The following is a 23778-nucleotide window of genomic DNA, read 5'->3' as shown; positions in this document are numbered from 1 at the left end:
TTATAAGAAATCATGGCCCCCTAGGATTTCATGGTTGTCACTATGCATCACACTGTGGCCCATCAGAACTTCACAGTCGAAGTGGGGCTAGAAGTTGGACCCTCTTTCTATCTAATAAGAATCTGTTATCAATCAGCAGTATAGAGCCTATGCATTATTTAGCTAGTTGGTTCTACCCAGTAGAAGACATAGGTGCACATACACATTAGCCAGTTCAGTACAAAGTGAATGGGGTTACCACATTTTTATAAGAGAGCAGAATTTGGTCCACATTTTTTACAACTATTTTTATTACATTCCAGCAAATAAAAATGTGTACTCACTTGATGCTGGTAAACTAAATATGGTATTATTTAACCTGTGTTTAACATCAAAGTGGTATGAAAATAATATATTTTTGTTTTCTTCTATATAGTAAATAAGTATGAAGCCAAATATTGCACCGTCAAATATAATTTGTGAAGATGCTATGGGCACATCCAGGTGAACAAGGCCTTTGAGGGAAGGGGAGGGGGGAATACTTTGATCAGCCACTTAGCCTTCTCCTAGTTTTCTCAGAAGAAATGTGTGTGTCTCTTGAAGGCTGAGATCAAAGAATCTGTAAGCTGCCAGAAAGGAAAAAAATTGCAGAAAATTACACAGAACCTTTTTATTTTATTCAAGGTAATGGTCATACAGGGATAAGGATCGGGGGTAAAATGGAAGTAGCTCTGAAAGATAAATGGGTGGAAAAATCTTCGTATTAAAAAAAGCAACCGTGCATGTTTCAGTTTTCTGCTTGGACTTGGGTGTATTTGTCACTAGTTGCAGAAGTGCTTTGCACTAGAAAAGTGATATTAACACTTCTTGTAAGCAGAGCTCCCCTCAAATAAAACTTCAGAGGCAGCTGAATGAAACATGAAAAAAAGGTTTCAGTAGGAAGCTTAATATTGCCAGGAGCATCTGAAGTATCAGCAAGAAGAATGAGACAAGCTTGTTTATGTCCTACAAACATTAGCCAACGTGTTTCTGATACTGAAGAGGGTTTAATAGACTCTCAGCCTCACACAGATTATCGCTAGATAGGAGGGCGATCCTGCAAAACTTCAGCCATTCATGTCTCCATTGCCCATGAATGCCATGGAGTTTTCAAGCAAAATGCAGGACAATGTAGCACTTTAAAGACTAACAAGATGGTTTATTAGTCTTTAAAGTGCTACATTGTCCTGCATTTTGCTTCAACTACCCCAGACTAACAGGGCTACATTTCTATCACTATTCTGGAGTTTTCAAGCTGTTTATTTTTTTCCTTTTTCTCTTCTGCTGATTTTTTTTGGTGGAGGGGAAGGGGGCAAATAGAACTGGCAAATGCTCAAAGGAAAGAATTTATATTTCCAAGCTGCAGAGAGTTTTAGGCATTTGGAGTTTAAAATTAGTTTACCATTTGCCTTCACATTTGTTTTCTCTCCTTTTATGCTTTTTTTCACTGTCTTGTCATGCTTGTTGTTTGTAATACTAGGAAAGCAATCCTTTGATGATGTTGTCTCATTACAGGCTTCCTCCCCAGATGAGTTCATTTAGTGCTAATTACTCTACAGTAGTGGCTACAACAGTAGGTCAACATGAACTTTTTGCAAGTTGTTCCTTTCTTACATGCAATGCCTCCATCTAATGCACTTAAAGACATATTGTTCTCTTGTCTTGTCTCTTGTTCCACTGCATAGGAGGGCCATGCAGGGGATGTATATGCCCCCTATCCGGCTTGTAGCTCCATGGGGACCGGTAATATCACAGTGCACAGTGGGAGAGGGATGTCTGGCTTGGGAGAGACACTGGGAACTGGATCACGGGGCTGTGACACAGACTACAGATACTTACTATTCAGTTGCTCTGGTGCCTGAGGGTAGGACTTCTCTCCCACCCTGTGCATCTTTCTCTCTCTCAATCTATCTACATGGACCAGATGCTGTGCAAGTTTAGACTAGTTCAAGCAATCCCAGAGTATATCTATTTAGCAGGCCTTCATGTTAGCTTGAAATAACTAGCCTAGAAAAAGGAGGTTATACCCTGGGCAGTAGATGGCATTGTCTGTGGTGTGGAATAATGAGTTATTTATTACTGAGCAGTCTATTGCCTACATTGGGATGACAGTCAGTGGGCTGACAACCATGTGGGCCCTCAAGCAAGGTCGGGGGAGGGGGTCTCCATACCCCCAACATAAGAATGGCCATACTGGGTCAGACCAAAGGTCCATCTAGCCCAATATCTTGTCTGTCGACAGTGACCCCCCAGAAGTCAAGGGTGGAAGGACGGGACTGAGGATGCCCAGACCACAGCATGACCCCCTCTCCCAGCCCTCAGAGCTGTGTGGAGAGGCGCTCTGGTGACAATTCAAAAGGGTACAGGACTCTGGCCACCACCACAGAAGCAGTGATGGTGGCTGGGAGCCCCTTTGAATCTCTGGGGATTGGGGCAATTGCCCTCTTTGCTCCCTTCTCCACCTCCCTCACCCCCCGTTTATATTTGTAGGCCAGGTGGCAGTAGATCCCCCTACCTTTTGTCAAAGGAGATGTCAGTAATCTTCGTTAGGATGGGTCTCAGGTAGAGCTCTGCCATAGGGCTAGAATCCTACGGGTCCTATATGACCTGCTGCCGTAATAGTGGGAGCAGGTAAAATGTACTTTGTGGTCGGCGGAACTGGGTGGGCAAATAAACCAGACTGTGGTAATTTGCAAAAAAACACTGCATCTCTTAATTTGTCATAAATAGAATAGCAATATAAAGCAAGGTTTTCTTTCTCTTTAATAAAGATTTTATCCGTAATAAAGGTTAAATTTAAGCAAGGAGTAGAAAGAGATTTGATGTTATTATAACAGGATAAATATTTTGTAGGGCTGTCAATCACAATTAACTCAAGCGATTAATGCAAAACAAATTAACTACATTAAATATAATTGTAATTAATCACCATTTTACTCTCACTGTTAATAATAGAATACAAATTTAAATTTATTATAAATGTCTTTGGGTAATTTTCAACATTTTCAACTATATCGATTTCAATTACAATACAAAATACAAAGTGCTCAATCTTATTTTTATTACGAATATTTGTATTATAAAAAGATAAGAAAGAATTTTTTTCAGTTCATCTCATGCAAGTATTGTAATGAAATCCTTTTATTGTGAAAGTGTGATTAAAAGTGCAATCATGATTATTTTTTAATCTCATAATTAATTGTGATTTTTTAAAATCATTCAGCAGCCCACATTTTTTTACACGGTTCAAGCAATACTTGTTTATTCTTTTAGTGGTAAAAACTCTGTCTAAATTCTATATATATTTATAATTTAGTGAATACATTTATTTTAGTAGCATTGGGGAATCTGCGTCTCTTGCAGGATTTGCAGGACATACATTTTTTGCAACTGGGATACAAATATAAGAAACAATTCAGGGGCAGTTGTGATGGGGGAGTGGACACTGCAGGGTGGAACAGAAATGGATTTAAAAAATAGTCCCATGCAGGTCTCTACTTCCAGATGTTCTTTCATCTCTCATACTATCAAAGAAAGTCAAAATCACATTTGGTGCTTCTTCTTGCCCTGACTTCTCCCATGTTATTTCTGAGCTCTTGCTTTCAGAGCGCTGCTCATACTCCAAGTCATATAACACTGGATCATGAGCAGTAAACATCAAACACATATTTCAGTCTGTCTGAGGTAAGTTTGGCCCCTATGACTTGCTGCATATTTGGCTGCACTATGAATCTGTTTAAACCTGTAGAGCAATTAGGATGTTGAGGACAGACTTATAAATGACAAACATTATTACGTAAGAGGAAGGGTCCCCAGTGATTAGGGCGCTACTCTGGAACTTGAGAACCCAGGTTGGTTCCCTGTTTTGCCAAAGACCTTGGGTAAGTCATCTTTCTCTGCCCTTCAGTTCCACAGCTGTAAAAGGGCGATAATCGTATTTCCTTACCTCACACGGGTGTTGTGACAATAAACACAGTGAAGTTTACAAAGTGCTCAGATTCTCCAGTGCTCCAGTGCTGGGGAGAACCATAGATAATTATTCTGCTTTTTGCTACCTCCATGCTATCTTTATGAATCCATGTATCTGAGAGCAAATATGGCTTCCTGTGCCCTCTTGGATGCAGCGTGGTGCCAAGCTTTCTAAGACCAAAACCCAACATAAAGCTAGCGGGGGCAAAAAAATATCAAAAGGTGTGTGCAAAGCTGTGTCAGTCTGGCATTTGAAACAAAAATCCTATATACTACTGCTCAACAACTGGAGCATAGTTTCAAAGTGTAGCTTTGAACTCTGTCATTTTGAGTTTCATTAAGTGTTAGGGAGCACCAAGGTATGAAGTTACAGTTTAATATCAGTGCTCTCGAGGTGTTCTCAGAAATACAAGGTAAACCCAAGTATATTGAACTAACCTTTGGGCTGCTGCTATTTAACTGGAGAGACTGTGAGATATTTTTCAAAAATCTGAACCATCAGCTCTGACATAGAAGACCTTTGATTCAGTTGGAATCTATAGTTTGAGTAACACACTTTCCTAGCTGATTATTCTCCTATGATATGTTGTTTGCGGGCCTATTTACAAATGTTGTGCCAAATTCTTTTCTGGCATAACTGTACTGAAGTCATTAGAGTTTTGCCAGCTAGGAATTTAGACCTTCGGTGGGATTAATTTGTGGTAATTACAATGACACCTGTGGCATTTTCCAAAGGTAAATCCTGTACACTTTTCCCAAGGTAGCCTGTATAACTAAAACAAAGATTAATTTTGTTTAAAATGACATATTGATAAACACAGCTATTCAGTTTACTATGTTCAATTTATAACATTTTAGAGATAGCATACAACGCATTACAAATAACTGAGTTTGTTTGGTGTAATCAGCTTTGGAACTCTAAGAACATCTCAATTTCCTTTTCTACTGATATCCATGCTCAAGTTATAAATTATGAACAGGTTATTAAACCTTAAAAGAAAGGCAAACTCAGTGCATCTTGTAGAGAACATGTTTTAACTGATGGAATACATTGAAAATGTCCTATTCATGATTTGGGCCCCATTAGTGTAAATCAACAAAGTTCCTTTACAGGATCTGGCCCCTATACTTTGTAATAGGGTTGTTATAGCTGACCTGATTGTAGATGGTCCTCGAATGAATACGCAGGGTGAGGAGCAGGGCACAAAGAGCCATCCCCACTTGTGTTCCCACCACCACCCTAACAAGTTGCAGCTACAACTGCTCAATCCCACAAAGGAAAGTGAAGAGACAGGGTCATGGCCAATGTTCCTGCTAGGTTTTTCCATCCATGTGTGGATTTTTTCCATCTATGCTCAGAATAATTCTGTGTGCACCACCAGTAGAAACACCACCAGCAGAAACACAAATCTAGCTGTGGGCACTTGATTATTCCGCCTGGCAGCATTTGAATCTCTCCTGAGTGGCCACACAAGTGCACAATTTACAGGGAACACTGGTCATGTCCCCACCCCTTTTCTCTACCAGAGACGGGGTTGGCCACCAGCATAAAGAGGAATGTGAAGGCATGTAGCAATGGGTGTGCTCTCTTGTATGCTGCAGAGCTCTGGGAGGTACCTTTGCCTGCTCAGCACTGCGAGTTGCTAGTGCTCTGTGCCTCTAAGAGTCAGGCTCTAGTGCTGCAAAGTGCAATGTACCTTGGAGATGTAGAACTTAGGCATTGTATACATTAGTCACTGATTATAAATGAATATAACCATATGCTATGTTCACATACATTGACAATTGAGGGTGCAACCCTAAAAAACCCATCTGATGTAGACTTGGCAAAATAGAGCCCTTACTTTTTGGTACAAGTTGGACCTTCCTGGGCCAGCACCTTTGGAATGAGGGAACTTGCCAGATCAAGGGAGGTCCCCTGCCACCAGCTTCCCAGCCTGCCACCCCTCAGTGCTCCTGGCTCTGCTGCCGCCCCAGCTGGGCCCCCCTGTCTCTCTAGCCACCTACTGCCTATCCCAGCCAGGCTGAATTGCCTCTGACTCCTGCCTGGCTGGGCTGCCACAGCCCCCAGCCCCAGAGCTGCTGGGCCATGGACTCTAGCCCTAGCCAGGCTTCCAGAGGCTCCAGCTGCTGGGGACTGAGTCCCTGGTACTACGCTGCCGCAGGCTACCATGGGCTCTGTCTCTGGCCCCATCCTGCCAAGGGCTCTGGCCTCAGCCCCACGTTGCCAGGGGCTCCTGCCCCAGCTTCCCCTCCCTGCTGCCCTGGGCAGCTGTGGGCCCCAGTCCCAGCCTCACTCTGCTGCAGACTGCTGTGGGCTCTGGCTCTGGCCCCGGCCCCTTGCTGCCATGGGTTGCTTCAGGTTCCATTTCTGGCCCTGAATTGCTGCAGCTGCTGTGAGCTCTCACCCCTGCGCCCCTGCTACTCTGGGCTGCCATGGGCTCTGGTCCCACGCTGCCATGGGCTGCCAGGAGATCTGGCCCTGGCCACCTGCTAAACCCCACTACAGAGAGTTGTCGGGAACTCTGGCTCCCTTCTGCCCTGGGCTCCTGGGGGCTCTGGCCCTGGTCCTCCATTGCCCAGGGCTGCCTCGAACTCTGGTCCCAGCCCCCCTGCTGGTTCTTCTGCCATTAGGTTTGCTGGGCTCGCTAGACCAAAGAGTGCCAGTTTTGGGAGGTGAAACCTGTAGTATCAATGTGTATTTTAAACGTTTTTTTAAACAATTGCCGAGTATTATGGGAGGATCAGACCATGGGAGGATCTGACAATATTTATTTAATGACAGTAGATGATGAAAATCAAAAAGTTAAACTTTTATAATTGTTAAAACACAAATAGTCCACATGACATGTCAAAATATACATATTAAATAGCCTCAAATAAAACTCTTATAATTTCTCAGACAGCGTTTTCCTTAGTTTGCCTAAATGTAATTTTTGCTTATTATTGATGCAAATATAATTTTTTCAGTTTGTGTGTGTACAGTGAAATTGATGGATATCATCATTTAGTGATAAAAACGGAATCTTTCCCAATGTGCATGTAAGTACTGTAGTCACATTTCTTCCAATGGTCATTCATTTGGAAAATGGCTTGTCTTTTAAGAGTTAAGAATATTTTTTATTCAAATGTCAGAATCTGGCTCTGAAATATTATGCCTGTTAAAAGTTTTGATTTTCTGTAGCTTTTGATGGTGTCAGCAAGCAGGGACTTGTACAGAAAGTCCATGCACTCTAGTTTTAGTGTTCTTCTACAAATAATATAAAGTATTTCATGACAAGTAGCATTTGTTTGTTAGAGTTTGCTTCACTGTTAACATGAGAAAGGTACTTTAGCTATTTATTTCACTGTTGCACAAACTATCCAAAACAAGAACAAAATTTACTATTTGCACCAGGAAGAAAATGAAAGAACAGAACAGAAATATTGTCTGACATGAACACCGGCAGCTCTTTTAATACAATAAGCTGTAGTATAACTTTTACCAAGTTAAGAAGGTTATTTTGTTTTAGCCGTAAAAAGTTATCTGCTTTAAAAGGGCATTTAAGACAGGTTCTCTGTTATATAAGTGTTATGCTTTTTTCAAATTTAGTATTGCAATTAATGTCAGTCAGAACTATTTCCTGAAATATGAACGAAAGGTTTATTTAATTTGGGGTCTTAAGTATTTTCCTCTTCAGAATAATAAATATGCAAGACATAGGATATCTTCTGTGTAAATGCCACAATTCTGTGCATACAGGGGTATATTTAGATACATTTAATATAATTCTTAATAATGATTTTAAATGTAAAGCACTGATTTATTCCTGTTAGTACTGCAGTGAGCTTTTGTATAAAAAGTTCTTTTTTACTGAAGACTTGAATTCATTTGGAAAGGTCTCAGCTGCCAGAATCTAACATTGTCTTTGTGCTTTGTAAGCTCCTCCTAGAGAATTGACAGAGGAAGAAAAACAACAGATTCTCCATTCAGAAGAATTCCTGATATTTTTTGACCGGACAATACGTGTAATTGAGCGAGCTTTGGCTGAAGATGCAGATATATTCTTTGACTACAGTGGCAGAGATGTAGAAGAAAAAGATGGGTCAGTTTTTTCCTTTTTTTAAATAACACCCTACCCTGGTGTATGTTGAAAAAAAGCTGGTAAAGGTGCATCTTTTAAAAAATGGAATACTGTATAAAGATGATGAATTCTCAAAGGTTGATACAATTAAAAGTCTATAATCCGTGTGCTATCTGTAATTATTTTGTAAAATAATATCATACTTGATTACTCTTATTTCTTTTAAAGTTCTTATTAGAACTTATTGGCTGTGTCTACACTGGGCAACTTATTCCGGAAAATCAGCTGCTTTTCCGGAATAAGCTGCGAGCTGTCTACACTGGCCCTTGAATTTCCAGAAAAGCAACGACGCTCTACTGTACAAAATCAGCCACTATTCCGGAAAAACTGTTCTGCTCCCGCTCGGGCATAAGTCCTTATTCCGGAACACTGTTCCGGAAAAGGGCCAGTGTAGACAGCCCAGTAGTCTTTTCCGGAAAAAAGCCCCGATCGTGAAAATGGTGATCGGGGCTCTTTTCCGGAAAAGCGCGTCTACATTGGCCACAGATGCTTTTCCGGAAAAAGGGCTTTTCCGGAAAAGCAGCCTGCCAATGTAGATGCTCCTTTTCCGGAAAAACTGAAAACGGAATAGTATTCCATTTTAAGCAGTTCCGGAAATTCATGCCAGTGTAGACACAGCCAGCATGTTATTAAAATGTCAGTATTTTGATGACATTTGATGAAAAAAATTGAGTTTTTCTTCTAATTATTATTTATCCTTTCACACGGCTTTTTAAACTTTGGACCCGATTTTTACAGATAGTTCACCTAAATATGTGGAAAAGCTCATGGGCTCTTCAAAAGTGCTTATGAGCCTAACTTATATTGGAGATGAAAATCTCCCAATGTTCCTTACTATTTTAAAACACTGACCCTTTGCATCTAGTAACTAGATCATTAAGTGGTATCTTTAGGACAACTTCTTCATTACAATTCTTCCTTATTATAGCACTATCTTCCAAACAATGTTAAAAAAAAAGGTCTTTACCACCTGTCTTCATTAGTACTGAAATCTTAGCTAGTTTCTACCTGGAGTAAGTACATTCTGCCTAAATGAGAGCTTGTGTACATGGTAAATGAGTGTGCAACCAGCCAAGGTGCAAATCTACAACACTCGAGACTGCTGAGCATGGTGTGGTCATGTGAACTCTGCTGCTATGCCCTACATTTTCTGTGGTGAAGTACATCAAAAATTATTATGGAATATTTATTGTGTGGTAGCAGGGTCCACCCAGCCAGATACTGAGTGGCAGGTTAGAGAATGGTAGATTCATACCCTCGTTTGGCACATGCTAAGTGTTTGTGTGGACAAGCTCTAAAATTCCCCCCATAGTTTTAATTGGATTCAGTATTCTTCATGTATTGCCCTAAGCTGTTGAGTAGCATTGCAGTCCACTACTGAACAAAGGCTTCAGTTCACCCTAGAGGCTCCTGCACTCTTATGATGGATAAAAGTGATTTCTCTACACACAGAGCTTATGCAGCCCGTTAGTAAAATCTGTGAAGTGTTTGGATTCATGTAGCTGAAAGGTGCTGTGTAAATGCAAGATCACAATAATTAAATACCTTTAAATTAAAACAAGAGTTTCTTTGTCTAAAGTGTAAGAAGAACCATGAAGATACAACTTTGAAGAACCCAATATTTTGAATTCACCATTCCCTTTTCAGAGACAAACCTAAGTGGGGCTGGGGGGATGGAAATTCACTTCTCAACTGCTAGTTGTCAAGCAACCCACGGGGGACTGTTCCAGTCTGTGGGTTGGAATCATAGCAACTTCCTGTCTGTGGAGCTGCCCAGCCACTGAATCTCCATAAGTATGAATCCAGTGTCCCTTCCACATGGTTGCTCCTTTTTGTGGTGTTCTGTTTGGAGCTAGTGAAGAGTCCATCTCTCCATACATAATAATGAGTTTGGATGTTTTCTTTCATATGAAAGAACTTATTTGGACCCTTAAAGTGGGTGAATCCACAATGAACACAAGAAGGTAACATAGAATAGGGGAATACATATATAAGACCAGACATTCATTATACTTTGTGTGGTGATACCTTATGTGGATTTGGAGCGGGGGCATATTATGGTTGTATGAGAACTATGCACATTTCATAGGCACTTTGGGATGTGTTATTTATTATTATTATTATTTGAACTGTGGCAGCACGTACAAGTCCCAGCCATAGGCTAGAACCCCATTGTGCTAGGTGTTGTACACACCCTGGACAAAAAATGGTCCCTACTACAAAAAGCTTACAGTCTAAGCATAAGTCAAGGAACAAGAGGTGGATCCAGACAGATCAGATAGAAGAGCACAAGGAAACAATGAGATTATACTGGTCAGTGTGATACACAGTCGTTACAGTTCATCAATTGCCTAAAAGTTTTGAAATTTTTAGTAAGCATCACAGTGAAGCAGAGTTTTAAGAAGGTATTTGAAGGAGGAAAAGGAATTGTCTTTGTGGATATTTACAGGAAGCTCCTGACATGCATAAGAGGCAGCACGGGAAGGGGTCATTGCTAGAAAATGTAACAAGTGGGTGATAAATTCTAGAATCATTGGCTGATTAGAAGTGGGAAGTGACATTTCAGTAACCAGAGGAAGATGATAATTGGGGTAGGGATGGGCTAAGAATGGTCTTGAAAATTAAGACAAATCACTCACATTTGATGGATACAGAAAGGAGAGCCAGTGGAGGGATACAAGGGGAGGTGTAACACAGTCAAAACAATGAACTAAAAAAAATAATCTTTGCTGCAGAATTTCGAAAGGAAATGATTGGGGGCAAGATTGCATTTGTCAAGCCCAGAGAAGAGGATGTTGCAGTAGTCACCACATGAGCTGATGAGAGAGCCAGGATGAGACTATTGGATGTATGCTTGGATAGGGGAGGTTCTGTCTTGGTGATGTGACACAAAGAATTTGCAAGGTTTAGACAAAGCCTGAATGCGAGGATCAAGAGAGAGGATAGAACTGAGGAAGATGCCCTAGTTGTGGGCCTGAATCACAGCAAGGAGGGTTGCCCACAGTGACTGAGAAAGGTGGATGGAGAAGGGATATGTCTCTGTGGAAATTAGCAATTCTGCTTTGGTCAAATATGTGCACTAGTTTGTCCCAATTGCAAATATTTGATTATTGTGTTACTCCCAGGTAAAATGACCCATAAGACCAAATAGCGAAGGATAGGATTATTAAGTGAAGATGACGAAGTTGGGGAAATAGAAAAGGAAACCCGTCAGAAATCCTTACATTTTGGGTCATGCCAATTAAGCCTTGGTAGTTTAAAACATACTTTTTGTTGTTTGAATCCACACAGAGATGTTCAAGCTGGAGCCAACCTTTCCTTTAATCGTCAGTTCTATGATGAGCATTGGTCAAAGCATCGCGTTGTCACCTGTATGGATTGGTCTCTTCAGGTAAGATTTGCAGTTGTGAGCCAGATATAAAGCTTTCATTCAGTTTTATTTGGTAATATTTTACTTCCTTTAGGAATTAGGCAACAATTGGGATCCGGAAGAATAAGCATATATGAGTGTGGGTGTGTTTAGGGGGAGAATAGTGATCTTATGAATCTGTCCTTTGGTTGTATTTAATGTTAAAAATCATTATTTAATATTTAAACTATATATTTAATAATCCTACCCAAATGATAATACCTCCAGCGGGGTATATCTAGACTATAGGGTTTTTTTGAAAAAAGTGGCCTTTTTTCAAAAAAAACTTCACCTGCATCTAGACTGCCATTGCGTTCTTTTGAAATTAAATCAAAAGAATGTGGCAGGGTTTTTTTTTTAATTGATAAACCTACTTTTACCAGGAAGAACACCTTTTTTCAAAAGAGCTCTTTCAAAAAAAAGGCATTCTTGAATGCAAACAGGGCTTTTTTGAAAGAGAGCATCCAGATTGCCTGCGTGCTCTCTTTCAAAAAAGCAGCACACTTTTTCGAAACTCTTGTGGCTGTCTAGATGATCTCTTTCAAAAGAGGCTTGTAGTCTAGACGTACCCACTTTCTGATCTCCTGAAAACTTTTACCATTTAGTTACACATTTTCAGTACAAACATTTCTGGCAACTGAAAGTTTATAATTTGGCAACCAAGTAAAGTAAACATAATTGCAAGCAGGAAGAACTAGCAGAAAGAATTCAGTATTTTGAGTGTTTTCATGTTTAATACATTTACAAAATGTTAAATGTACCTGACTTTGTCACAGTGATTTTCAGCAGTTCTACAGAAAACAAAGGGCCTTACTGAAGATTTTAGGTCTAGCTTTCCACAGAATGCACCATGTTTCCAATACTGGGGCTTCCTTCCTGCAGGTCTCTGAAGTATGCAGGAGCAATGACTAGCTGACAGGAGCAGCAGATGAGAAGGAATGAAATGTGCCTGTTCCTGAGAATCTTTGAAGCTCAATATGTAAACATTTATGTAGATGGGCAGTGTACAGGGGCAGAGAGAAGCAATGGAAAACACACACAGTGATTCTGACTAGTGATAATCTTCTCTCCATCCTCCTGTATACTTCCTTAAATGCACAATACGATTGTCTTTTGTCCCTCCATATCCCCAGGTGTGTGTGTGTGTTTGGTTTTGTGTGTGGCGGGGGGGAGGGGGTGAGGAGCAGTGAATTGGCAGCAGTTAAATGAAAGGGGTTGGAAGCCAGAGAGAGATTGTGCAGTATTAAATCATGGGGCCCACATAATTTAGTTTTAATGTGTCACATAGATCATAGTGCTTTGGTTACCTCATACATGATCTGAGATACTTTAGGAACAATAGGATATAATCTCATCTGCAAGTGAACAGAGTTTTTTTCATCTATAGAACTGACTCTGCATGAATCAAACTGAGAATTTATTCCTTTGCGCTCATACCTAAGAATGTAAATTTTACAAGAGGTAGGTACTGGCATGTGGGTGGCCTAAGCACATATGGATTTACACAGAAATCAAATATAAGCCTGAGGAAATGCTTATCGTGGTTGTTCACTTGTTCAGGAGCTGGAAATTACATGGAATTCTTATCTGATATTTTCCTAGCAGGCAGCTTTTACTGGAGTCCCAGGACAGCAAGATAAAGCTGAGTTAGAAAACTGCCAGATGTAATTGTTCAGCCCCTCAGGCACATAAGCATGTTCTATTTCCCGCTTCTTTGTTCTGGGGTGGCCCCGCCCTCCTATCCCATTAGCTCCTCAGTCCGTTTTTCTTTGGCATGTGCAGGCTGAGCTATTCTCTGTGCCACTCTACATTTCATTGCAGGGGGGGCACTCTGGCTTCTCTCATTTCCTTTGTGAGGTGCACATAATGGGGAAGGAACTCAAGCAAGCTTGAGGTATCTCGCCGAGCAGAGGTTTATGGTATGCTCACACACACATTATGCAATGCCTCGTATACAAAAGGGTACTTGACCTATCATGTGAATGGCAGAATATGATTACTCAATTGTCTGTGATTAAACTGTTCCTGCAAAATACCCCGAAGGCAAATAGGATAACTGGAAAAAATATAAAAAGAACATTGATTCCTTTATTAAACACTTTATCATGTTCCCCAGTCACCTCTGAAATATGGGCCAGGACATGTGGGATCACTCATACAATTAAAGTCATTTCAGTAGTCCTCTGATTCTTTTGCAGAAGAAGGGTAAAAGTCTTAACTCCTTATTCAGCTTTTATTTAGGCAAATACCCAAATAGGTTCAACTTACATGTAAAAAAAAAAGAGAGAAATCATTCTTTGGTTCAGAACAAGGTCATATCAGCTAATCTAAAGCCAAAAACAAGTGAAAAGCTACAGAGTTCAGACACACAGTGCCTGGTCCTTCATGATTCTCATGTGATCATCACAAAGGCAGGCAAAGAGTGGACATTTTACAAAGCTATCTTTAACGTAGACAGGACCTATGAGTGGTGTTTTCATCCCTGGGCTTGCTCCCTTCAGATAAAATCATTGTCCTGTTGCTAAGTGTGGTCTGTCTGTGGGATTAACCCTTGGCTTCTGGAAAGGAGGATAGAGCACCTGGACATCATTCATTGGGAATCTGGACATCAGGACTTCCTTCATTAACCCCTGAGAGATGCCCGCCTGACAATTTTCATAGTGCTACATCTCCTCTCTCAATAGCAGTCACTTCTTAAAATCAAAATTTCTCATAATCATAGGTGCTGGAAGTAGGGGTGTGGGAGGTACTTCAGCACCCCCTGGCTTGAAATGGTTTCCATTATATACAGGGTTTATGGTATGGTTCAATGGCTCTCAGCACCCCCACTATACAAATTGCTCCATCTCCCCTGCTCTTAATGATGGTTATATAATTCAATAGGATGCCAATGACTAAATATCCAAAGTTGGGGGTAAATTTACAAGCTGATGCCTACACTATGACTGCAAAATGCATCCACACTGGTGACTTACATGTCTGCATTTGTTTATGTTCAGACAGACTACTATTACGCTACTTAAAAACCTCCAGATGAGTTCTATAAGAGAATGAACTAGCCCCTGCACCAACATTTGTGCCTGAAGCAGCTACTTAGGTACAAAGCTAAGCCAGCTTTCCCTCTTTCCCAGTCCTAGGAGGATTAGACTGGTTTCTGGTGCAAAGCAAATCAGTCTCAAGGATACAGTACTTTGTATCCGGTGCCAATAATAGCTGCTCCAGCAGCCAGGGGATGCCAGAATCTAGGTGCAATACAGCCATATCTCCCTTTCCCCAGAATGCACCATACATTGGAGTTGGGAAAGGAGATGTCATGGGAGTAGCTATTGCAGCCCTATGTTAGCCACGGATTCCCTCGCACATGGGAAGAGAGGTCTGGGATCTAGCCTCTATTCTACTTAAGAACGATAAAACTGGGACAGAAAAGAAATCAGCTATAAGACACACTATTGCATAAAAATGGATACAGACTAGGGCTTTTATATGACCCTGAAATCTGTATTGCTGTAGTTTTTCATTATATCTTTCCCTCAAAGGAACTTAACACTGAGGGATGGGGGGAGGTTGAAAAAAAAGGGTTTAAAATCATTTTTTTAAAATTGCTTTGTAGGTTTCAAACTAGAAGGGGCCAAATTCATGAAGTCATGATAGTTACATCAGGGATTAATTTGGCCATTTATGTTTATAGAAGCTCTCTGTATTGAAGAGCTGTTTCTTCCAGTTCTGCATTTCACCTGTACAGTGGTAGAGGTTTAGAAATAAGAGCTCTCACTGTGCTTCCAATATAATGCTGCAGATACCAGAAGAACAACTTGAACTGAATCATTCTTGGTTGAAACTGAAGAGCCATGATGACAAGGCATTCTCCATGAGGGACCCTGGTCTTTGGAGTCCATTAGTTTGCCAGAACCTGTATTTTTTAATCTAGATATGTTACAAAACTCGTCTTTTTTTCTCTTGGGCATTTGAGTTGAGGGATAGAGCTTTCTGAAGTATATGTATGTGTGTCCATGGGGGATGAAAACGGTAAATGACATGTTGTGTGAATAAATTATTAATATTCATTATTTTGATCTTGATATTTGGTACCTGGATATTTAAGGATTGTAAAAGTGTCCCAGTCAATTTGAATGGTCACTTATTAGATTAAATTATAAAATACATAAACAAAATTATGAAATACATATAGAAGCATTTGCATAATGATGTACTCGTTCACCCATATGCCGTTATCTTTGCTTCCTTTTTTTAGCAAGATTAGATTAGATTCTTTGCAATAAAATAGTTTTCCTATTTTTTCTCATTCTTGATGTTACTGGAATTACATCAGAAATATGGTTGGCTCACTGTACTTAAATTAGTTTTGCTTATGATATTTGAAAACAATATATTTGAATCACTATAGTCTGAAAGTCTAATTCACCATAGATGTTTCCTTAGAAATTGAGTGTACTGTACTAGAAAATATGGACCTGATTCTGCACTGTAAGGAGTGTCCTCAAATCCTGTTTAATGGCACTCTGCACTTCCAAAGAGGACCTCAATATCTTGCAGAATTGGACCCTCTGTGAAAAAGGTTTTAATTTGTTATTTGAATCTTCTGTAGTAGATACCTTTTTCGTATTGGGAAATAAGAAAGAAAAAACAACTCTCTACTGTGCTGAAGAAAGTGGACCTCAGAGTAAAAGACCTATTATTTCAATATTAGATATCAAAATTGATGGAGACTAAGATTTCATAGTCTCAAAAAGTTTTAAGCATTCAATTTGAACTTTCAGATTTCACTGTTAGTAGAAATTTCAGGAAAGGGACCTATTTCATAGCAAAGTCTGAATATCTGAGGTCTTTCTTAAGTTACACTTTTTCGAGAACTACCTACAGTAAATAATGTAACCATTGTGTTATCCTAGAGGACATCGATAAGGAAGAAACAGTCAAATCTTTAAGAATTTTAATAATAAAATATAAAACCAAAGTGTAGCTAAACAGTACGTTTGGAGTGGTGTGCATGATTATTAAAACTAGATATTTGATACCACATCTAGGGTGAGAAATGATGGCTTCTGTCTCCTATGATTTTGCGTAGTTGCTCCATCCCCAAAACAGAATCTAATCTTACTGCGTGTTCTCTCATATATAGTACCCTGAACTGATGGTTGCTTCTTATAACAACAATGAAGATGCTCCACATGAGCCAGATGGGGTGGCCTTAGTTTGGAACATGAAGTTTAAGAAAACCACACCAGAATATGTTTTCCATTGTCAGGTAAGATTCAATAAGCCATTCCTTGCATACTAGGCAAAGCAGAGTTTGCTATGCAGCCCATCTGCCTACTGTTTGGATGAAGAGGCCAAGGTTAAAAAAAGACAGTTTTGGAAAAAGTACAAGCAGCAGTCTAATGTTCTGAGAAGGCAGCAATCCTTCTGAAACAATAAGGCAGCCTTGTCAGGGATTGTGTATCATTCTCTATTTAAAACAATCCCTAAAAGACTTAGTTTATAAAGACCTTGCACTTATGAAGTAACTGTGGTGTACCACTTCCTCATCCAGGCAGCCACATATGCTTTCCCACCCACGTTAACTTCCTTGTATCCTCTGAATCCCAAGCTGCCTACTCTCATTCCCTATGAAGTTCAGTGTGATTTTTCAACTTTAAAATGTATAAATATACAATACATTTCTGAACATTCATTTTGCTGATACCGTGGTTAGAATGACTTAAGTAATATGACGATTCTTCAACAAATTAGCATTTGGCTATCCTTTGGGCTATCAGCTACCATTTTATTTCATTCAGTGTTATCGCATGACCAAACCTCTTCCAAAGCCTATGAACAATTTAAAAATAGTCAGATGATTCATTTCTTGTGCACGTTTCTACTTCTTTTCCCTTTATTTTTCTGTTTGACATGACATGGCTTGAAATTATCTGAATTTTCTCCTCATGTGCTCTATTTCCATCACATTATCCAAATAATGGAGCATGGCATGGGCCAAGACTCAAGGTCCTTTATTAATACGTTTTCAGTATAATTATATTTTGAATCCTGGCATGTAAAAAGCACATGCAAAACTTTCAATTTCAAATATTGTACTATCAGGGATTAGGCTGTGGTGAAAGTTGCTTCTTTTGGAAACGTATGTATTACCTGGCTAGCTGTGTAAACCAAGGGTCATTTTACATTTAAGGACTAAACATCTTTTTGAACTAAATGTATGTTTGGACTTTGGTACGTTATCTGATGTAACATAGTGGGAGAGATACACTTGATTTGGGAAACTGCTTCAGCCTGATTAAGCAACCTTTAATTCCAGGCATGTTTTTCTAATTTACTATCCCCAAAGCAATTCCAACAGAAGCCTGGGCCTGCACAGTAAATGTGACATACATATTTTTATCTTTGAAATAAAAACATTTTCTTTTCTTGGAATCCTATTTGGCAGACTGAGATGTCCTTTCAGCACACCTGAGAGCACGGCATCCTAATTATGGTCAGATTGCTTGACGTTCTAAACAATATTAGAGTAGAAAAAATTCCCACTGTATTGTCAAAAGTAATATGACTTTATGCAAGTTAATGGCAGGATTCTGACCAGTCCTGTATGACAAGGAGGAGACCTTCCTGTTAAGGGAAGACCAACAACAGAGAGAAAAATACACCCCATGAATTAAAAACCTGCCAGGACATGTACTTTATTTAAAGCTAAACTGACTCTTTGAAATAAACAAGCACAGAGCCAGATTCATCCCTCCAAGGGAAACCACCCTGAAGGCACAAAGATGTCTTCAAGATTTGGCTAATTGAGTTTCTTCTTAATTCTCCGATCACTGGGAGAGGTAGATCTCCTCATTCTTTGTCATGATATTATACAGGCATTGGCTCTGGAATCCTGAAAATGTCTGTCTTTTGGGTAATCACGTAGCACAGTGTCTTCATGCACTAACTTGGGTTAACCTCACCTGCAATGACAGTGAGTACAGATTCAGTGTCTGTGGGAAATATTGTGTTGCTGGGATGGGATACCCACAGACATTTTGATACAGCTGTTCCCCAGCGCTTTTTAAGTTGGAGCTGAGTTTGAACTGTGGTTGCTGGGAAGGTATCACAAATAGAATTTCTCCTGTGTCCTGGATTGGCTGAGCATATCCCATGTGATTAAGAAGGGCAGTGATTAAGCAAGGCAGCAGAAAGCATTTCACTTGGTCTCTTGAATACAGGCTATTTTAGCTGAGCTAACTGATTCAGATGGAAAATAATGGGAAAACAGTATGCCTCTCAGAGTCTGAAAATCAGTTCTCTAGATCACCATGTTGTTATTCTATTAGTTAGTGGAAACCAACTATGTTATTATTTAGCCTTGTATCATATACATTACAGTTTTGCAAGAGAAACATTCCCTGACTCAGTGTCCTTCAGCCACTTGACTACGTCTTTTACCAGCTATGCCCCATTTTCCTTCAAACCCAGCTGACATTGTGACTGTTCAGCAGCTATAGGTGAACATACACTCTTCATTAAAGCTATATTGCCGAGGCATGACAACAGCTGTCTTGATCAATTGCTACCATCACCCCTCCATACAACACCTCCATATGCTTTTCCCCAATATTTCTACATATCCGAGGTCTTGGGAAAACATCCATTGACCAGGGGTAACCAAAACATCTTATGCAAGCAAAATATCTGATCTGTTCAAACCTGGCCTCCTACAGTGATCACATATTATCTTCCACATTAATTCCATAGACAGCACCTTTCATCATCCTCCACTCCACGATGGTCTTTAAACTCAGCCTATCCACAATATGTTCATAGTGACTAGAAATCCCACCGTATCTATTTAGTTCACCCTGCGTTGTCAATGTACAAGCCAATGTAAAAGCCATTTATGAGTAAAATGGAAAAAGCTGCAATATAAGGATCAACAGGTTTCTAGCTTGAAAAAATAAGTCAGTGATGACATGGTGGTTACTAAGTAAATTGTGTTTAACCAATAGATTGGCCTGAAGTCACAAGATAAGGGTTACAATAAATGAGAGTGGTACATGATAGGACAAAGCAAAGTGAGGCACTGCACATGCTTTTGGAATTTCAGGGAAAGTTTAGATGCTTAACTGAAACTTATATATACTAACAGCAGTCATGCTATGGCAACTAATTGACATAAATGTTAATGAGAATAATGTAAATGAGTAATTGATCTAGTGAAGATAGGGACCCCGATATTGTTATGTAGAAGTTCATTCAAAGAAAGAATGTTGAAACCCTTATTAAATATTGTAAGGTATTCTGGGTGGTGGTATGATGAATAGGAAAGTTAAGACACAGACTCTGGGCAGGGGGGTATATTAGAATGTGTTGGTCTGATGACCGTATACAGACAGTTTCACCTATTCTGGAGTTCCCCAAAATTGAGGATGAGTATGCAAGTGTGGGTCATTTTATATTGGCTGAGTCTCCTTTTCTATATTGTAGTGGTTGTGATCCTGTTGGCTTTGCTAACAATTTTATAACATTGCTAGTCAGAGAGCATATTGCACTGTTTTTCGTGTGCTCCTCAAAGCCCTCGTTCTGGTGACAACCTCCATGCTGTAGCTAATTTGGAAGCAGAACCCTTTTGATTATTGTGTGGTAGATAAATACTCCCTTATCAATCAGGCAACAACACTCTTAGTTTGGCTCTAAGATATAGCAGATGCAGGCCAGACAATCACCCCTTTTCCTTGTGCACTCTGCATAAATCAGCCACACATGTCAGAGTGCAACATTATCAGACCTAGGCTGAAGCCTTTCTTTCTTTCTTTCTTTTTCTGCATGGAGGAGAAACAGGATTTTGTACTTGATTATTATTGCACATAGAATTGTTTTCAGTTACATGAAAAGTTTCAAAATATTGAATGTCTCTTCCTAGAAGGTACATGATGTGTGGTGATAGGTGCGTGGAATGTAAAATAATTCTACATTAACCAAGTATTTCTGAGGCAGATGAAGTGAGAGGGAGAGATGGGGTTTTTGTTATTTGAATTATTACATTCTTTCCTATATACAAGCTTTTTTTCTATCCCCCAAAACCCAGAATTATATTTTGGTCACTAGTCCAAGTTTTGTTTCTAGTGAACCCACCTGATCATCCACAAAATCAGATTTTGCCTTCTGAATAGGAGCTTTGTAATGAGATTTAGACATGAGGAAACTGGGCATTACAGATTTGTCTTGAAACTTCAGGGCACGGGAACCCATGAAAAGTAGTTCTGAAACAAAAATTAATACATTTATGAACCCATTTCAGATCAAGCTCTAGGAAATACACTTAGGGTATGTCTACACTACAACACTAATTCGAACTAACTTAATTCGAATTAGTTAATTCGAACTAAGCTAATTCGAACTAGTGCATCTAGACCTAAAAACTAGTTCAAATTAGCATTTTGCTAATTCAAATAAGCATGTCCACATTGAGTGGATCCTGAACCAAAGTTAAGGATGGCTGGAAGCAGTGCCAGCAGGGCATCAGGTTAGGACTTAGAGCGTGGAGCCTGCTGCCTCAGGCTAGCCGAGGGCTGTGCTTAAAGGGACCAAACCCCCACCCCGGACAGACAGTTCTCAGGGTTCCTCGCTTGCTTGTCTACCTCGATGAGGGACAGCAAAGCAGTCCTGGCTTGGAGTGCTGTGAGTGTCCACACTCGGCACATCACAGCACTCAGGGTATGTCTACACTACCCCCCTAGTTCGAACTAGGGGGGGTAATGTAGTCATACTGAGTTGCAAATGAAGCCCGGGATTTGAATTTCCCGGGCTTCATTTGCATAAAGCCGGCTGGCGCCATTTTTAAATGCCGGCTAGGTCGGACCCCGTGCCGCGTGGCTACACGCGGCACGGACTAGCTAGTTCGGATTAGGCTTCCACGAGGCGTACAGCTAGTTCGGATAGAAAGCCTAATCCGAACTAGCTAGTCCATGCCGCGTGTAGCCACGTGGCACGGGGTCCGACCTAGCTGGCATTTAAAATGGCACCGGCCGGCTTTATGCAAATGAAGCCTGGGAAATTCAAATCCCAGGCTTCATTTGCAACTCCGTATGACTACATTACCACCCCTAGTACGAACTAGGGGGGTAGTGTAGACATACCCTCAGCCATCAGCCCGGCTGCACTTGCCGCAGGCTGCCATCTGGGGGGGGGATCAATCGGGGGACTGCAGGAGAGTTTCCACCCTGAGGAGCCCGCAGAGCCACCCCAGTCCTCCCCATCGGGGGCTCGTACTCCATTCCTCCCTCACATCCTTCACTTACCAGCCCCCAGCCCTCCTTCCTGATGTACTAAATAAAGGACACGTGTGGTCAAAAATAGAATCTCTCTTTACTTAACAAAGCTGAGGGAGACTGGGAAAAGGAGGTGGGAGAGGGGAAGAGAGAGGGTGGGAGAGGGGAGGGCAACTAAAATGATCAGGGGTTTGGAACAGGTCCCATATGAAGAGAGGATAAAGAGACTGGGACTTTTCAGCTTAGAAAAGAGGAGATGGAGGGGGGATATGATAGAGGTCTATAAAAGCATGAGTGGTGTGGAGAGGGTGAATAAAAAAAAGTTCTTCATTAGTTCCCATAATAGAAAGACTAGAGGACACCAGATGAATGAATGGGTATCAGGCTTCAAACTAATAACAGAAAGTTCTTCTTCACAAAGCAAATAGTCAGCCTGTGGAACTCCTTGCTGCAGGAGGCTGTGAAGGCTAGAACTATAACAGAGTTTAAAGAGAAGTTAGATAAAGTCATGGAGGTTGGGTCCATGGAGTGGTATTAGCCAGGGGGTAGGAATGGTGTCCCTGGCCTCTGTTTGTGGAAGGCTGGAGATGGACGAGACAAATGGCTTGGTTACTGTCTTCGGTCCATCCCCTCCAGGATCCCTAGTGTTGGCTGCTGTCGGCAGACAGGCTACTGGGCTAGATGGACCTTTGGTCTGACTCAGTACGGCCATTCTTATGTTTTTATGTTCTAAGCTCAGGGCTCAGGGTTGTGGGTCTCACTCGACCACCTTGATTTTCATGCAAACCTGCTCCTGGGTGGCCAGGCTGGCAGCTATCTGCCCTAGACGGCCGCTTTCCTGTGCCTAGTGTGGAGGGCATGGACGTTGGAGGCTTCCCCCCAAACCTCGATGAGGTCCACGATGTCCGCACTAGACCAAGCAGGTGCCCGCCTCTTGTAGCCCCGGGCAGGCTCCTGGGAGCCAACAGCCTGGTTCCAGGAAGAGGCAGAGGGCTGGGTGGCAGCGGGTGGCAGCGGGTGGCTGGCTCGTGCCATGCCAGGTGCAGGGTCTGCTCGCTGGGTGCTGGCAGGCTTGCACCTGGCACGGGCACCATAGCCAGCCCGTGCCCCTTTAAGGGCTCTGGGGCCGGGAGGGGGGCAGACAAGTTTCCCTGGTGGTGCCCAGAGTGGCCACCAGGGCAAGCTGGGGAGGGCTAGCCTCCCACTAGTTCAAATTAAGTGGCTACACAGCCCTTAATTCGAACTACTTAATTCGAACTAGGCGTTAGTCCTCGTAGAATGAGGTTTACCTAGTTCGAATTAAGCGCTCCACTAGTTCGAATTAAGTTCGAACTAGCGGTTTGTATGTGTAGCGCCTATTGAAGTTAATTCGAACTAACGTCTGTTAATTCGAATTAACTTTGTAGTGTAGACATACCCTTAGAGATGGTGTGGCATCAGCAGCAGTAATCTTGTGGAACCTCTATAGGCTGTTAATCAAAGGGATGACATTCATTTGGAACAGAACTTTAAATGATTTCAGTTTTAGAGTAAATTCTGTGAATGTTTCAAAGTCCATGTCAGGAGTCATAACCTTACTTCTGTATCTTTTCAGGTATATATTAAACATGCTTTAAAGTAAAATTCATTACAATGGGGTGTTAAATTTTTTAGTATTTGTTGTTTATTGTAATCTTTTGTGAGACCTTCAGAATTGCCATACAAGGATTGTTAGGAAGAGATGGGAACAACCTAACAAAGAGAGGAAGGAGCATCCTCAAGAGCAGGCTTGCAAACCTAGTGAGGAAGGCTTTAAACTAGGTTCGTTGGGGGATGGTGACCAAAACCCTGAGGGGAGTGGGGAAGTCGTATACCGGGAAGAAATGCAAAGAGGAACGAGCAACAACGGAGGACCCATGATTCAAACAGAGAGAGTAGGGCAATCAACTGGTTATCTAAGGTGTTTGTACACCAACGCGAGAAGCCTGGGTAACAAACAGGAAGAATTGGAGGCCCT

At 41.0% G+C, this 23778-nt stretch overlaps 1 protein-coding gene across 2 annotated transcripts in view; it reads left to right on the top strand.

Moving 5' to 3' along the window:
- DYNC1I1 (dynein cytoplasmic 1 intermediate chain 1) overlaps positions 1 to 23778 on the top strand; it is a 281312-nt gene that overhangs the window by 140803 nt on the left and 116731 nt on the right. For both annotated transcript variants that reach the window (XM_006114494.4, XM_006114493.4), the window contains exons 8-10: positions 7910 to 8072; positions 11403 to 11502; positions 16661 to 16786. In XM_006114494.4, coding sequence (XP_006114556.1) covers positions 7910 to 8072; positions 11403 to 11502; positions 16661 to 16786 — 389 coding nt within the window. The remainder of the gene's footprint in view (positions 1 to 7909; positions 8073 to 11402; positions 11503 to 16660; positions 16787 to 23778) is intronic.

Source organism: Pelodiscus sinensis, chromosome 2 (assembly GCF_052426305.1).
Source record: "Pelodiscus sinensis isolate ZL-2025 chromosome 2, ASM5242630v1, whole genome shotgun sequence".
NCBI classification, from domain to species: Eukaryota; Metazoa; Chordata; order Testudines; family Trionychidae; genus Pelodiscus; species Pelodiscus sinensis.
This window is presented reverse-complemented; position numbering and strand designations above follow the sequence as displayed.